Source organism: Scophthalmus maximus, chromosome 1 (assembly GCF_022379125.1).
Source record: "Scophthalmus maximus strain ysfricsl-2021 chromosome 1, ASM2237912v1, whole genome shotgun sequence".
In the NCBI taxonomy this organism is placed as follows: Eukaryota; Metazoa; Chordata; class Actinopteri; order Pleuronectiformes; family Scophthalmidae; genus Scophthalmus; species Scophthalmus maximus.
Genome location: NC_061515.1, coordinates 11,114,471 through 11,131,333, shown reverse-complemented (window position 1 = coordinate 11,131,333; position 16,863 = coordinate 11,114,471). Strand labels below are relative to the sequence as shown.

At 46.0% G+C, this 16,863-nt stretch overlaps 2 protein-coding genes across 5 annotated transcripts in view; one reads left to right on the top strand and one right to left on the bottom strand.

The window, feature by feature from the left end:
- Nucleotides 1–1,326, top strand: part of itga8 (integrin, alpha 8) — a 35,972-nt gene extending 34,646 nt beyond the window's left edge. Inside the window, exon 30 of the mRNA XM_035627832.2 lies at nucleotides 18–1,326. Coding sequence (XP_035483725.2) covers nucleotides 18–107 — 90 coding nt within the window. The 3' untranslated portion in view covers nucleotides 108–1,326. The remainder of the gene's footprint in view (nucleotides 1–17) is intronic.
- A 3,937-nt stretch (nucleotides 1,327–5,263) lies between these two features.
- LOC118302049 (ataxin-1-like) lies at nucleotides 5,264–16,863 on the bottom strand. 4 transcript variants are annotated; one of them, XM_047331933.1, is made up of 4 exons: nucleotides 14,487–14,964; nucleotides 8,608–10,679; nucleotides 8,045–8,216; nucleotides 7,507–7,751 (listed from the first exon to the last, which is right to left on the bottom strand). In XM_047331933.1, the coding sequence occupies exons 2-4, from the start codon at nucleotides 10,405–10,407 to the stop codon at nucleotides 7,660–7,662; spliced, it is 2,064 nt and encodes a 687-aa protein (XP_047187889.1). In that variant the 5' UTR covers nucleotides 10,408–10,679; nucleotides 14,487–14,964; the 3' UTR covers nucleotides 7,507–7,659. The 4 variants fall into 4 exon arrangements, with proteins under 4 accessions (XP_047187886.1, XP_035483740.2, XP_047187883.1 ...); XM_047331930.1 differs by lacking the exons at nucleotides 8,045–8,216; nucleotides 14,487–14,964 and adding an exon at nucleotides 16,751–16,863 and having other exon boundaries at nucleotides 5,264–7,751; XM_035627847.2 differs by lacking the exon at nucleotides 8,045–8,216 and having other exon boundaries at nucleotides 5,264–7,751; nucleotides 14,487–14,948.

Below are 16,863 nucleotides of genomic sequence, written 5' to 3'. Positions count from 1 at the left end.
CAATGTGATTCCCTCAGTGTGGTTTCTTTGACCGGGCGCGGCCTCCAGCCGACGACAATGTCTCCGACCAGGAGCGGCTGACGTCTGATCAAATCGGGGATGCCTAATACGATGCATGACAGCAATTGATTGGAGGACTGTGGTTTGGGAGGGATGTGCACCTTCTGAGTAACTCAAACCGGATCTGAGATCTGGGATAGTCGGACCCTACATTCCTTGGCCTGGACATCTTCTGCCTCTCTATTAATGACACTGACTGAAAGGACAGACGGAAGACTGCAGCGCCACTAAGACTGGGACTGAGGAAAGAGGCTCAAACCAGACAGAGTGGGACCAAAACACACTAAACAGGCTCAATCACACACACATGTCTATTGTTTATCCGCTGCGATGAAGCACCAGAACTGAAGACAGAACGGACTTTGTTGTGAAGACAATGCTTTAGATGTTTCTGTAACTGAACGTTTTCATGTGTCTGTGTAAAGACACGTGAGATCTATGCACAAGTGCTTTTCTGAGGATGAGACTGTTTTTTTAATGAGTGTGTGTGTGTGTGTGTGTGAGTGTCTATGTGTGTGTGTGTGTGTGTGAGAGTGTCTATGTGTGTGTGTGTGTGTGTGTGTGTGTGTGTGTGTGTGTGTGTGTGTGTGTGTGTGTGTGTGTGTGTGCAGGTAGTGTACATATGTGTGTGTTTATTCGGTGCCTCTTGTGTCAGCCTCTCATTCAGTTACTGAATTCTTTCCCCACCTAATTTAATTTATCCTGGTTCTTCAGCCCGGGCCGTACACACACTACAGAAACACATAGGATCCGGCCACATGCATGAACACAACGGCACAAAGTTTAATGTGTATATTTAAGAATGTATGTGCAATATTTGGGTGTTGCGTGATACTGAAGCTTGTTTACACTGGCATTATTTTTATCAGAGCTTAATGTTTCCATTGTTTATGTATATAAGTGTATATTAGATTTTAGTATTGCAAAAAGCTACCGTTTAGACTGACTCAAGCCAACACATGACATTACAGAACAAATTGAGGAGACAAATGACAAATGAATAACTTATTACTCACTTGCTTGTTATTTTGGATTTGGTGAGACTTCAAAAACTGCAAAGATAAATGATATTAGCAATGAATGAATATAAAAAACACATTGAACAACATTTAGCTGTGCGTTTAATTTTGTCACTTGTTTATCTGATAATGAAATGCATCACACGCAGGCCAGGCAGTACAAAGGGCATCAACATTACCCAGAATTTAAAACGAGTCCTATATGTGATTTGTGTAAGTTATATCAGAATAAAGTGTGGTTTGGCGACTTATTCTCATCATTTTCGGTTTATCGGGTCACTGACCTGTACATTTTCTTTTTCACCATGAAGTTAGAGAGTGACATTATCAGTGCATTTGATACAACAACAAAAATTGCACAGAAATAGAATTTTGTTTTTAAATGTTAATGTCTCAGTGATCTTATTTTTCTGTACGTTAAGGTTTTTTTTTACTTGCAGCAGCTGTGGGCCAGCGAATCATAAAGGTGACGTTTTCCTCTTATCAACCCAGTGATGTTTTCAGTGTTGTCATGTAGTCAGCATCTCCACCTCAGCAGAAGGACTCTTGCGCCCCCGGTGGTGCAGTGTAGAAATAACCGACTGCTGTCCGGTTGAGGAAACGGTCAAACCTGAAAGAGGTGCAGGGAGAAAGGGGACAGCGGCCTCTTGTGGCGATGGCCAAAATACATTTTAAATTCAGAAAATATCAGGTTAGAGAAAAGAACAAAGCTGTTGTGATGAAGTTACCTGCCCTACAAGAAAACACACGTCAACAAGACATGGTCTGTGAGTCTACAATGCATCACGGGAGCCACAAAATGTTTAGTGTTGAATTTATTTTTCAAGTCTTTTTTTCTGTTCAAACTCTCATTGGTTTCTCCAGTCGACACTTCATTTGATTCTCCGTGTAGCAGCCTCAGACTTCCCACCAATCACCTTTACAACATCACACGTTCTTTGCCTTTGGGCAAATATATATTTCTGAAATGTACAGTATACTAAACCTGCACGTCTAACTTCCCATACATAAAACATGCTCATATATAGTTTTTAAAGGAAAACAGACTATTACAAACCAAGAGGAGAGGCACACCGTGTCCCATCAGCTCTGTTAACAGTCCAGCACAGTATAATACATGCCTTCCATCTCACAGTAATGCAAGAATGTACATTTTGAAAACGCGTGTATCCACGAAGGTAGCTCAAATGCATCGTCTACGTGTGCTAATGTTTTGTTTACAAAGTTGCATGAGGATCTGATTTGTAATCTATGAGTTATTGAGCTGCAAATTTACACTACTCCTCATTAGCCATGCAGCTGATCCATTCTTCCCTTCAACTGAAGGGCCTGCGTGAATATCCTCAACATAATCTGAGGCACAATGGCCACGTCAAAAGTAGCTCGACAATATGTTTGTTTTTGTTTTTTTGCTATGCTGTTCATGGAAATGTTTTTCTGATGCTCTCTGAATATACTAAACCACTTACCAGCAGCAGGGAGGCGCTTGATCCTTCCAACCCCCCTCTGGGCTGTAATCAACAATTATTGATTTTGTTTAAAGGATTCAAGTCTATGCATTTTATCTATGATATCCTTGTTGACCTTAAATGTTGATAGATGCTGTGAAACATTTTTCTGGGGGTTTTATCAAAGGAGACAACTTGCACAGTTTGTCTGCATTATATTGTGTTCCGGAGTAAAGTGATCAGGATATAGATACAATAAAAATACACAATAAGCACAGATAAAATCAGGGAATTTGATTCTAAGAGCCACTCTGTGATCTAAAGGAAATAATGGCTATAACTTCACAAACCCCCAAAGCAACATCATTGATTATTATTTGAAATGTGAAATTCTCTCTCCAAATAGTGTTGTTCAGCCTTGTCATGGCTGGTGTATGTTGTGGGGGAAATACCAAATCAGGAGATTGTAGCTGAAGCTATGATCAGGTATATCTCAACTGGGGAAGCATTAATCATGGTGACACAGCAAGCAAACCACATATTCACAAAGTCCTGCCAAACATCCCTCTTCCCTGAATATCTTAGGACGGCATAAAAAAGAAATACTGTAGGGGTTTTTCTTTAGACTCTTTATTTCTTTGAATATATTTGATCAAATGTAAAATCAAACATTTGAAGTAAAGATTGAACAGTTTCTGACTAGCAAACCTCAACACCATCAAAATAGGGAACATTATGGATACTTACTACATACTGTACGTGGGACATACTGTATCTTAGCTTTGAGATTTGTCCAACAAACATACTCAAATTACAAAATTGTTTTGTTTTTTTTAAAAGTCTGTAACTCCCATAATTTCCCGGGTTTTTGAGCTAGTGTAAAAGAAAATGTCTTAGGTGAAGCAATGTCCTGTACTCAAATAATGGATGATGTTTCCTTGAAAGTAAACTTCACTTCAAAGGTCTGTACATGGGGATCAGTGTCAATCCTCTCCACTGGTCACGCAAGGTCATACCAACATCATAATGGAAGACTTTGGCTATTTACAAATTGCTGGGATGTACTGTTTGTGTACGATGTATCTCAGACATGCTGTACATTACTTGCTGTATTTTCTTTTTTAAATAAAACGCCCCAAACCCCACCCTATATTTCAAAGTGCAACTCCATAGATCACCACAAGGTGGTGCTTACACCATATTCAACATTATTTAGAAAGGCTTTGAAAATTTCATATTTGAATGGTCCTAGTTCAGGCATTATTTTCCACAAAAAAAAGGGGGGGTATGATGATAAAAAGCCTTTCCAACAGGCTGAAATTAGGGTATAACTTATCGTCCCTTTTCTCCGATTAGACCTCTTAACACTGTATGGGTCACACACAGACTGTGCTTGGCTGTGGTTGGTCCTTGACAGGGCCAGACAATATCCACTGCATCATTCTTATAGAACTGTTGTTGGATTGACAGTATAGCTCCTCCCAGAATCAACCTGAGCTGAGGTCTAACCAGCAAGAATAACTGTGCGGGTGTAAATGGAAATGGAAATTATAGGCCAAGCTATTATTAAGTATTTCTGTCATGTCAACAAATCCAAGGTAAAGACCACAACCAACAATGAAGCCTGATCTATCCTGTCCTATCTGTGTCGATGTTTTACTATGGTGAGACGTCTCACTCGTGCTGCTCAGAGAACCCGGGTTACGAAAGTAACCTAAAGATTTGTGTCTTCATGTAGGGATGAATTGTTGGTTTGAGTCTTTTCATAGGACTAATTAACAATAAGAAAAATGAAGAGTAACACCAGCCTTTTCCTCTAAGCATCAATGCCACGATTTCTTCGAGGGGAGTACAAAGTACACTGGCTCACAGAGAGAGAAGAATGGCTACAAAGGACAAACTGAGGAAACGGGAGCTCTACTTAGTAACAGTGAAGAAATATAAGACCACACAGTCTCGGAGGAGAACAGTCACCAGGCAGTGTTTTTTAAGCCTGAGCAGTCAAACACAAACAGTCAGTAAGTGGGTTTTTACAAGAAAACACCTTTCAGGAGTTCCAAAAGGTCAATGGCTGTTATGACAAACTGCAGTTCATATTCACACATACTGTATGTTACAGTGTGCAAGTCAACTTAAACTGTGGGGAAGCAGAATCATGTAGATGTTCCCCGAAGAACTGTAGCACATTCATGAACATTGGATCAGTCCTTAACTGACAAAACAAAGAAACGATAGCAGGACCACTTGATATCGGTGAGTTAATGGAATGATTGAAGGAGGCGCTGTGGCACATACAGTACATACTCTACAAGAGGATTAGAATATCTATACACACACTGTACACTTTCCAGGATACACTTTACTGTACATGATCAACACTAGCTGGCTAGTTAACTCTGCAACTCTCTTTCTCTGAATAGTAGCTCTATGCAGTCATCAAAAAAATAAACTTGATATAGTTTTGCCCGATGTGTGTTTTTAAATTCCCCGTCCCAGTATATATTGGTTTTTTTTGTCCATGGTAAAACTGCAGGATGTAATGTGATGTGAAACAGTCACTTTCATATTCTCATCATATCTGACAGTGGAGGAGCATGGGGCACTGCAAACACCATCACATCACCACCATCGCCACCTCGACCCTACTGGACGCTTCTTCAAAGTGCTGCTGCTCAGAACACACACACACACACACACACACACACACACACACAAAGATATAAAGACACACTGTTCCTGAGTATGAACTGTAGGATATATTTATTTTGGCTCTACTCTGAGAAACAAATCTACTGACCCAAAGAACTGCCGTTTATTCCAAACAGCAGTTCTCTGATACACCAAGGTATGGACTTGAGAAAGGCATACCGTCATTGAGGAAAAATAGGTTTTAATTGCAAAAACCCTAAAGAACTTGTGCTGCTGTGAACTATAAGTACATTATATACTGTATCTAAGGCCATAGTTTCTGTAAAGAAATCAAAAGGATACATCAGTAGACTGGGAAGGTACAGCTCTTCTGTCAATGTGTCATTATTGTGTCGTGCTTTTCTTATGGTGTGTTTGCATTTAAAGTCGCTCAATATTTTGATGCCGTCAATGGGTCAGGTAGCTCTGTGGATGATGGAGAATTTACGAACTTCAGATATTTCCCTCAGGAGCTGAAGGTGAGATGAGCTGGACGTCGTTGGAACCTGCTCCGAATGAATGTTAATGTTGCTCCATGTCTGCTTGTCTTCAAATTTGAAAAGTTGATCCTATGTCAATGCTAGTTTTACTAGTTTGCTGCACTGGCCGCAATGGACAAAAGAAGTTTTTCATTCATTTGAGTAGCAACCATGGTATTTTTGCAGTATGAGGGCTCACACAAAGATTGGCTAAAAACTCTTTCAGAGGTATTGGACATTTTTCCCTTTTTGTACATATTTGAAATGCTGCACAGAGCAGCAAGGGTATTAAAAAAAAGACAAACACATGTTGTCCTTGAAAGGGAATTACCAGTATTACCAGAATTACCAGGAAGTAGGAAATTGTCGAGGTAATGGTTGAGAAAGGAACTTAGTCTGAGGAATGTGCTCATGTCCACCTGATGTCACCCACGTATCGCAAAAGCATCTGTATCAAACTCTCCAACAGCACATGCATGACTTCATGAGTCGGTATTGTGGACAAATTCAGTGGTTTACATTCAGGCCTTTTCCGTTTCTGCATTTGCAGGCTGCACCGACAACTGAGCACACAGCTACAACACACACACACACACACACACACACACACACACACACACACACACACACACACACACACACACACACACACACACACACACACACACACACACACACACACACACACACACACACACACACACACATCTGACTCCTATGCTCTGTTTAACAGCCACAAAGAAAAAAAACACACAAACCAATACACAGGCACATACTTATGGAGACACGTGACGCAAACCAACAGCGGTAGCACACATCTGTAACGGTATGAAAAGGAAAAATAAAATGATGAAATAAAACTCCAAACCTCACCAGATACACAAAGGCAGCAAAAAATCACACAGCCGTGACGATTAAGCATTGTTACTGAAATGCCACAGGTTTCTCTATGACTCATAAACATCACTAAAAACCAAATGAACAGCGAAAAAACAGAATTGACAGTCGAAATATGATAACCCACTCTCTAGAAGCTGACATCGGAGACTGTGCTCGTTCATGTGATATAACAAGAGATTAACTGGACTGCATTCAACGGGTTTGAGTGAAATGTCTCTCAGGTGACCGCCATTCATTCTCAACATTCACGCTGCATTCATTTTTTGCTTTCAGCATTGATTGCACTGATCTCATGTGTGATACCTCTTATGAAGGTGCTCTACTGTACTTCATTGTAGATATCAGATTTATGTGAAAGAAAACATGTAAATACTGTGTAAACACTGTCTATATTACAGTAATCTGGATAGAGCGAAGAGGGGGTATAAACACAAAGCAAACCACAGGTATTTAAAATTCTCTCAACAGTCTACTCTCTTGTTCAAGAACCTTCCACTCCCGGTACTGGAGTGGCCCTCGATGCTGATTTTAACCTCCTGAGGGACGAAAGAGGGTTTGGGCAGAGTCAGAGGAGGCTCGTCCTCGGCTCTCTCAGTCTGGTCTCTCTCCGGAGCTGACCAGCGTCTCTTGCGGGATGAGGGTCTCTCTGGATCACCACATTGTATTTTCATGAGAGCAGGCATGTCAGTGTTCATGGATTCCTGTCTTACTTCTCCAGTCCCTGAGACTGTCAGCATCGGTCTCGCTCCGTAGAGCCCCTCTGCTGGTCCTGGAACTAGTCCCAGTCCTGGTGGTAGCTCTAGTCCTGGTCCTGATCCAGCTACCTGTTTCCTCTCCAGCCGATCTGCATTAGACGCCTTCATCAGGAGACCACTGTTACCGCCCGCAGCGTTTGAACTCATACTGTTTCTGACAGTGGCATCCACACTGAGGCAGGAGTAAGGGAGGTGACTCGTCTTCAGCTTGGCCCCCAAAGCCTGGCCGTCTGCTGCCGAACCATTCCTCAAGCTGCGGAGGGTCAGCGACACACACACATCGCCCACACACAGCTTCGCGCAGGACAACTCAAACAGCTGGGTGGTCCGGTCTGGGCAGCAGGACGACCAGCCCTGACCAAATACAAAGAAGGGGTACTCCACCAGCACCTCTACACACACCTGGATAGGAACACAGGTACAGACAAATCCCAGTTAGCGCTCGGAAAAACAGAGACTGACAAAATGATTAACAGGAGTAGGGAGATGACATATCCCCCCTGGCCACCAGGAAAACTTGAAAGAGCAGATCATTCGGGGCCACAGTTACCTGAAGTCAAACAATTTCTCTAATGAAATCCAATATATCAAAAGTACGGTGGCCCAGAAGGTCGGTGGAACAGAAAAGTAAAGTCACAACACAATGAAAGTGAGTCACAACGTGTTGACATCGGTTGCCATGGCAATGTTCTCACAGTGAGCAACGTTGCATTCATGTTGTGGCTTTTGCATTCCATTGGACACTTCTGGGCCTTTTGCATTCCGTTGGACACTTCTGGGCCTTTTGCATTCCGTTGGACACTTCTGGGCCTTTTGCATTCCGTTGGACACTTCTGGGCCACCATACGAAAGCCACCTCTTCATTACCTGATAATGAATATAATTGTGAAGTCTCATGAAAAAAAAATTCCAAATAGTTTTCGTGTTCTGCTCCAGAAACATTTTGCAAATGATTCTGTTAGCTTGAGTTTTTGTTTGTAGAATTATGTGACTTTGGCCTTTTCCACAGAATAAATTTTAACATGCCACAGCAGGAAAAGCCAGGGTGTAAACAATAAAATGATGGCGTACGAAGTCTATATAGCTGCTTCAGTTTCAGGGTCCAGGTATCGCGCATGCTGCATCACTGTCACACTGTCACACTGTCATGGCTTAGAGGAACACTTGAGGAATACTTGAGATTTAAAATTCTATGAGTACTGACGTTAAAAATTAAATGTAATATTCATATAACAAACATACATTTGGAATATCTCACCTGAGCTTTAAGCTCTCCCACAGAAAACTGTATGACCACAGCATTGGGAGTTTGCCCACTGTCAATACGCTCAACAGTGCTGGAGTCGATCTTCAGCTCACTGCTAATCTCGGCACTCTGGATGAAGTCCTCTGTCTTGAGGTCCTCCACGCGCTTCAGCTCCCCATCAGCCAGCTGGATGATGGAGCCTCGCATGAAGAATGGAGGAAGTGCCACAGGGGAAGAGGAGGAGGAAATGGAGGGGGAGGCTTGGATGGAAACGGGGGCTGGGGCTGGGACCCGAGCAGGAGCTGGGGAGGGACCTGTCACCACTGCAGGTGCCGGGTGTGAGGGCAGGACTGGCAGCACTGGAGCCGGTGCAACAGCAGGGGATGGTTGATTTCCATCTGGCCCAAGTGCCTCACACTTGGACAGGGCTGTGGCCAAATATGCATGCGGCATGGCGGTGGATATTTGAGGGGTTGTGGTCGCGGTCAGGGCACTGACAGTATGACTAACCTCTATTTCTGTGCCGTTATTGGTGCCACTGACTGGGATGAAGAGGGACTGGCCACTTGGGATCACCAAATGCTGGGGCAGTGCTGCATGGTAGCTGACAGCATGCTGGTTTGTACTGGTGATATAGCCAATGATGGGAGGTTGTGTGGAGGAATAGAGATTGGCTGGCAGGTCCTCGTGGGGCAGAGTGGTCTGGATGACTGTGTGAGGAGCAACAGACTTCACCATCTCTGAGGAAGAGAGGGAGGTGAAAGAGGATGATCTGGACACTGGTTTCCCCAAGCAGATGCCTCCTTTCTCAGTCTGAACTAAGGAGATCTTATTTGAGGCAGCCTCATGTTCCTCTCCGTGGTTGGGCTGGGCCACCAGCACCAAGGAGGTCTGGAGTCCTGCAGCGTTTTGGCCATAGTCTGCAGGCAAAAGGATATGTCTGGCCTCATAGCTCTGGACCTGCTGATGGTTTGTTGGATGACTGTGGGCTTTTGCCTGTTTGACCACCTCGAATTCCCCATTCAGTAGCCCCTTAGCATGCCCCTCTGGCTTCTTTCCAACTGTGCCATCTGCATACTGAACCACCAACTGGGAAGGAGTGAGGGTAAGTGTTTGAGGGAGGACGGCTGTGTGAGGGTGGAGCTGGAGGTGGGCTGTGTTTGAAGTGACAGCGTTTCCGCTGACAGTCAGAGGAGTTCTGCCGTCCAGATGGATGTACTGGCTGGTGACGTGGGGAGAGCTCGGTAGCGACACAGGTGCCAGTTCTGTGGGGGAGAGGCCTATTTGAAACTGCTGCTCCCCTTTGGTGTTGGGGGAGATGAGGGCAGTGGTGTAACCATCCAGCTGCGGACGCTGCCCTACCATGGCAGAGCTGTGAGGCACAGAGCTAGCGTTTGTTGAGATGATGTGAGAGGAGATGTAGCCGGCATAAGGCCCAGAGCTGATGAACTGAACGTTGGGTCCCAGCTGAGCAAACTGGATGGACCCGGCCTGCTGGGGAAGGGCTGTGGAGTAAACTGCAGGCAGAGAGGCCAGGGGCAATGCAGACAGAGGGGTGGCAGAGGAAGGTGCAGACGTGGAAGGAGAAGAGGAGGTGATGAGACATCTTGGGCTTTCAGCATCCCTAGATTTGCAGCGTTCACTGGCTACACTTGCCAGCCACGCCAAGTTCTCTGTGTGGGGACTGTGATCAGTCACCACCGCGGCTGGGGGTGTAGCTGTGGCTACTACCACTGTCCGCTGCTCCAGAGCCAGGATCTCACGCTTCTTAGGTGGCAGGCATCCGTTACTCCGCTCTTGGTTAGATTTCATTGTGCCACAGTGGTTTTAATATTCCCCTGCACTATTTTCTAAGCTCCACTGAGACAACTCTCTCTCTCTCACCTCGCCTCAGTGGTTGTGTGCACGAGCTGGCCTCTCTGTGCACTGTGCGGCTCTGACTCTCTTTGATTTCACTAGTAGACAGCTCCAGGACTCAGAGCAGAGAAGATGAGAGAGTCACTCCAGCTCAGAAAATGAGCTCCATAGACTTCATGGGGAATCATCTCGGACCGGTCCACCTCTTCCACGATGCCGGCAGTAATCTGATGACGGAGAGAAGCTTAAATCAGACACTCAGGTCATGTGCAATTAAACAAAGTCCTGTTGATATGCTCAAACATTTTAACATCCTCCTCTCTAGTCATGCTTTATACAAGAATTTGATTTAACTTGATTTGGTTTAAAATTGAATTCAATCCCATTAGACTAATTCCACTGCAGATCCAAATTCAAAACAGCAATACAAAAACAAAAATACGTCACTCTTAAAAATGTCCCTGATTTTCGTGGTGTTCTTGTTTTTGCCACAAGGTGGTACCTGGTATAACTACTGCATCCAATGTGTGTTTTTCTAATGCACTTCAGCAACAACATGTAGTAGATTCTCTGTGTTTGTTTCTCCATGAGCAACTTCTAAAGATGAATCTCCAAGGATCTACATGGACTAATCTGTCAAAACGCACCAAACATTTCCATGAGTAATGACGTATGACACACAGGAAAGTACAGTGCTCTGTGTGTCATCATTTACATCATGAGGAAAAAGACTCTTTCATGTTTTCAACACCAGGCAGGAGTTTCCTGGGATGCGGTGTTTGTGTGTCTGGGTGTGTGCGTGCAGGGCAAGTGTGTGTGCGTTGCTGTTGGCTGTTATCTCGCTCTCGGGCACGGAGAGCAGAGCAGAATGAAAGGATAACAGTGCAGAGTAACAGCCTCACAGTCTTTGTTTTAACACTCCCAGGCCTCGTGTTGAGTCAGTGGGGCTACTATAAATATAACATCCACCTCCAGACAGGAACTCTGGGTCAATGGGCACATCAAAAAAAATGAAGTGAAAACAATATGGCTTGCAATTTGATTATGGAACATTCTGCAAGAAGCACAACTATCACTGAAGAGCATGAAAATACTTTATAAAGGCTTTCGCCCGTACCCCGTTTGAGCGGTGTCTCCAAGTTCAAGGAAATACACAGTGGACAACAAACCATGAGGGAGGTTACTGGAAATTGTGATGCATAGAGTATGGGTTGGGGAAATGAACCTAACATGTCAACAAGCCACAGGAGCAGCTACTGTAGCTGCTTATTAATGTTTGACTGCATGGCTCCTTTAGTCCATATACTGCAGATTTACAGGTATGCATGCTCACATACAGTATCTCTAAAACACACAAGTAAACACGTACAATATGCTGTGCATCCATTAATTCAACAATATTAACATACAGCCTTGGACTTTCCATTGGTTTCTTTTTTTTTTCTCCTGAGTTTCTTTTTCTGATTGACTGCTCTATCCTGCAGGCTTATCTGTGGGTCAATGCACGGGACTCTGAGTTGTTCATTAGCCAGAGGCACCACAGAGATGGAGTGTATGACACCATCCATTCACTTTTCTCCCCCTACATTCCATCCAGAGAAGCAAGTCTAAACTGTATTTTCACAAAGGAGAGAGGAGGTTCACTACAGCGGGCAGCAGCAGACATGTTACATAAAGACAGAGGGGAAAAAAACACAGAATGCGACCTTGCTCAGTTTCTATTAGGTGCATCTACATCCATCGATGGCTTTGACAAGGTCACCGCATCCAAATGCAACGGGGGGGGAACAAAAAACGGGCAATCCGTCCATACGACCGCAGAGACCGGTAGATCCACCAGATGTAACAAAGGAGGGGAGCAGCGGGGTTGGAGAGAAACAGAAAGAGGAGAGCGTAGGGGAGGCGGAGTGGGAGATATGCAAGATGACAGAACTGTGTTGAAGGAGGAAAGGGAGTAAAAGGGGTGGTGGTGGTGGTGGTGGTGGGGGGCTTTGGAAAAGAAAGAAGATTAGGGATGAAAAAAAGAGGGAGAGAGAATAGGGAACGGGGAGAAGACAGAGTGCTGCTTCTCCTGACCCACATTGAGCAGCGCCTGCAGCATCGGAGCGCCGTAGCCCCCGCCTCGCCGAGAGTTCCCTGATCGGCAAAACACACCAGCCGCTACAGCCTGAGCGATGCATCGCTCAGTGGCAACAACCCCACCTCAGCAACACCATATCAACACTGTAATGACATCACATCTGAAGCACAAGTACCTCCTCCGATTACAGCTGCACTGGAAGACAAAGCCTGCACGCTCACTGATTTACGAATGCCAACAGAAAGAATAAAATATCGCAGGCGTATCTCCTCTCCTCATTTAACCTGCACACAGCCCGCTCTGCACATGGTCTCTCACACGCACGCACACACACACACACACACACACACACACACACACACACACACACACACACACACACACACACACACACACACACACACACACATACACATACACACACACACACACACACACACACACACACACACGCATACACACACACACACAGGCAGACACACGCATACACACGCGTACACACACGCATACACACACACACACACACACACACACACAGGCACACACACAGACACACGCACACACACACACACACACAGACACACACATACACATAGCTAAAAGTCTCTCTAGATTTTCCAGCATCAGACTATTATTAGATCACTGACACCAACAAACTATGGGTCGTGTGATACTATGGAGAACAAAGGCGAGCTTTCAAGACATGACTGTCACAGCAAACCAGACGGCACAGGATCCCTGAGTCAGTCCCCAGGACCGTCTCCCCTGAGACATGTATAGATGGGTGACAACGGAGAGTGATGGGGGGGTTACAGGATGCCCTCTGTTCCTTTCAACACACTGATGCTTTTCAGCTCAGACGGAGTGACAGAGTCAGCCTTGCATGTGATCCTCTCTCACACAAGAGGCTGCACAAACCACAGAAAACAGTTTGGTGAGGCGGTGTGTGTCTGCCGTCACAGATGATTGTTTTCTCTCAGCCTCCTGTCTCTTGTCTCCAGGTGAGAGGCTCCCAGCAGAGAAACTGCCCGAGCCCTGAATCTTCTCCCGTGCAACCAGAGCCACTATCCAATCCTCGCATTGATCCATGGCTTCATGGCAATAACATTTCTCCGCAGCAGGAGGACGCAGGGAGGCAATCGAAAGACGAGAAAAATCACTCGGTGACAGTGTCCTGAAGTGAAGCTTCCGTGCACAAACAAATCGTACAAAAAAGATGACTGCAGTGACCCCGGGGTTATAAACACACATCATGTTTCACCATGCTAGACCACGGATACACAGTGAATACGCCGCACTGCAAATGACTATATATAGAAAACAAAAACATCATTGTCAATCCAAGCATGAAGGGGGAGGTATTGTGGAACACTGTCGAACACGTGTATGTGTGATCCACCGCATGTAAAAGGGACCTCACGTCAACTTCACTTAGAAAACCAGCTGCTTTAACCACACAGCCGGTCAATATAGCGTGCAGCTTTTCTTCTAATACCCATAAGAGCCATTTTACTGCCCCTTCGCTGTTACGACGGCGGTGCCTGCGCCTTTAAGAGGCGGACCGACCGTGTGGCAGACTAAAGCAGACAGTAGGAACAGGCAGTGTGGTTCAGCAGGCTGTTTGTCTCCACAATGACTCCAGAGTTCTCTGCTCGACACACTCCCAACCTCACGGCACACAAGCACAGATGTGTACGCAGGCGTAGCTCGCAGCGAGCACCGCGGCAACGGAATCGGGATCGATGCTGCCGAGTCCTCCAGCTGTGGCTCTGGACAGATGCTGTGGCTGGAGCCTCTGCACGGGGGGGCTTTAGAATGACAGTGAGAGCGCATGAGTGTAGTAGCAGGGCAGAAAATACTACTATGCACACAAATCGAGAAAAGGAAAAAAGAAAAAAAAGGAAACAACCCACCCTCCTCCCCTCCTCTGGTTAGAGTACTAAGAATAGCTCACCAGTCTCTCCACAGCCACTGCTTGCAGAACATGTCCAAGGATTCTTCCTGCCTCCCAGTGTGTGCGTGTGTGTGTGTGTGTGTGTGTGTGTGTGTGTTTGCTTGTGTGTGTGTGTGTGTTTGTATGTGTGTTTGCGCGTGTGTGTGCGTGCGTGTGCTGGAGACGTGTTTCCTAGGACTCTTCTTCCTGGATCTCTCCTTTGTGCCGTCCTCCTCTCATGGAGCCTGTGTTGTAGCTGCTCCGGCTCTGCCCTCCTCTCCGGACTCTCCCAGGTTTGGGAGGTATACGTCGCCCCTGCGGCCCGACGGTGAAGGAAGTTCCCCACTGCTCAAGTCCTGCGTGCAAAGGCTGCTTCAACGTGTGTTATGCAAGGCCACCAGACCGCCAGCTCCCTCCCTGCCTGTCTGCTTCTCTCTCTCTCCCCCTCTCTCTCCTGCGCTCTCTGTATTTCTGCCTCTCTACCTCCCTCCCTCCTCCTCCTTTCTCTCCCTCAGTACTCCACTGACATAGCTCCTCCCCCAGCCAGCCTCATCAGCCGCATCAGGTATTCATTCAAAAAAACACACTCCACTTGGCTCGGCGCCCAGACTACGCTCACACAGAGAGGGACGGCGGGGGAGGGAGCAACAGACTGAGAGGGAGGGAGGGACGGAGAGCTGGAGAATCAGAGCAGGTTTGCTCAGACAGACATACTGCATGAATGTGAATGACCGTGGGACGTTCACACTGGCACATACACACGCGTAGATATTGACACATGTGCAGGCGTGCACGCAGACCGACAAAGGATTCAATTGTTCGGTGTGTTAGCACATCGAAGATGTTTCGATGCACTGCCTTGTTCTTGTTTCTATTTTCATAGACGCATTTTCTCTGCAGAGACAAATCTCTTCCTAATCTGCCCTGTGAGCTGCCCCACAATGAGAGTCTCAGCTTCAATTCAGCTGCAAAGTGACTGGGAGTAACCCCCCCCCCCCCACACACACACACACACTCATGCGCACACACATACACACCCCAAGGTCTCCCCATCACCTCCCCAGAGATATTCCCCTCAGTGCAGGCAGGGCAGGCACTGATAACCCACACACCTCCGGCCCTGACATTGGCCCTGTGGCCTCTTGAAGAGCCTCCTCCTTGCAGCACAAACTCCTCCTTGATCTTCTGTGGAGCCACTGTTTGCTGTAAACAGCAGCAGGCTGGAAGACATGGACGTAAATCTGGTGCACATGCACACTGAACTACTGAGGCGATTTGATGTGTTTCCCCAGCTGTTCAGTGGGGGGGGGGGGGGGGGGGGGGGGGCATGTGCCAAGCGTCTTTCCTGCCAAGGGGCTACTGCCTCATCTTCTTATTGTGACTCGTATTGCTTCAAAGACGCTACCGAGGCAATGCAAACCTGGCAGGAGAAGGGAAGGCAACATGACAGAACCCCACTGTGAAACATCAGGGCATCTACAATAGATTGTTGTTTCCTTGCCCTGAAATGGCTCGCTGTAAGTTGAAGGTCAGAATTGATGTCAGCCAAGTGAGCTGAATTAAGCTTTTCCTGTGAGAATTCACAAATCCAGCTCGAGTCTCGCGGAGCAGAAATGTTCACTGTTCTGAATAGATCAAGAGTGGGAGGGCCGTCACATCTGACTTGGCTGTTCGCTGCCCGGTCAAAGACGTCCCCTGCATTTCTGTGCAGGAAAAAGTCTCCAACACAGATCAGGGATATTTCATCTTTGCTGACAGTTTTTTTTCTTCCTGATAGTATCGAAGAATATTGGACATTGATTATTGTGGTCCAACCTGATGGAGGGGTTGTTGTTGTTCTGAACACATACACACACACACACACACACACACAAAGTGTAACATTCCTCAGTGTGGGACACATAATGAGAGGGGGAGCTCCAAACTGTACCAAGATCTATGTCATCATACAAAGATTAACTACTGACAGTAACAGTATTGCAGTAGTAATCGCAGTAGAAGTGTGAATACTTGTAGTGACACAACAGTAGAAATGGTTCGTGGACACTAGCACTGTGCTTCACCTTCACCATCTTGCGTTGCATTATGCTCACATTCCTCCATTTTTTGAACACACCGCCTCTCAGTGCCCTCTCGTACTCGCACACTCAGACTCAGCAGCCTTCGGCAGGAAACGACGTGAAAACACGAGTGGGTTCCAGGTGCCGCAAGTTCTGGGGGGGGGGACTTTTTCAACAGTGATCTCACACACGGCTCAACTTTGAAGAGACGATGAACCACGTTACCTTGAAACTGTTCGGTGCCCGGCAAAAAAACAAATAAAATATATCTAAGCATCAATACCGGCAGTCGCTTCTGCATCCTCACCAGACATGTACTGCAGCCAAGTGAGCCTCCT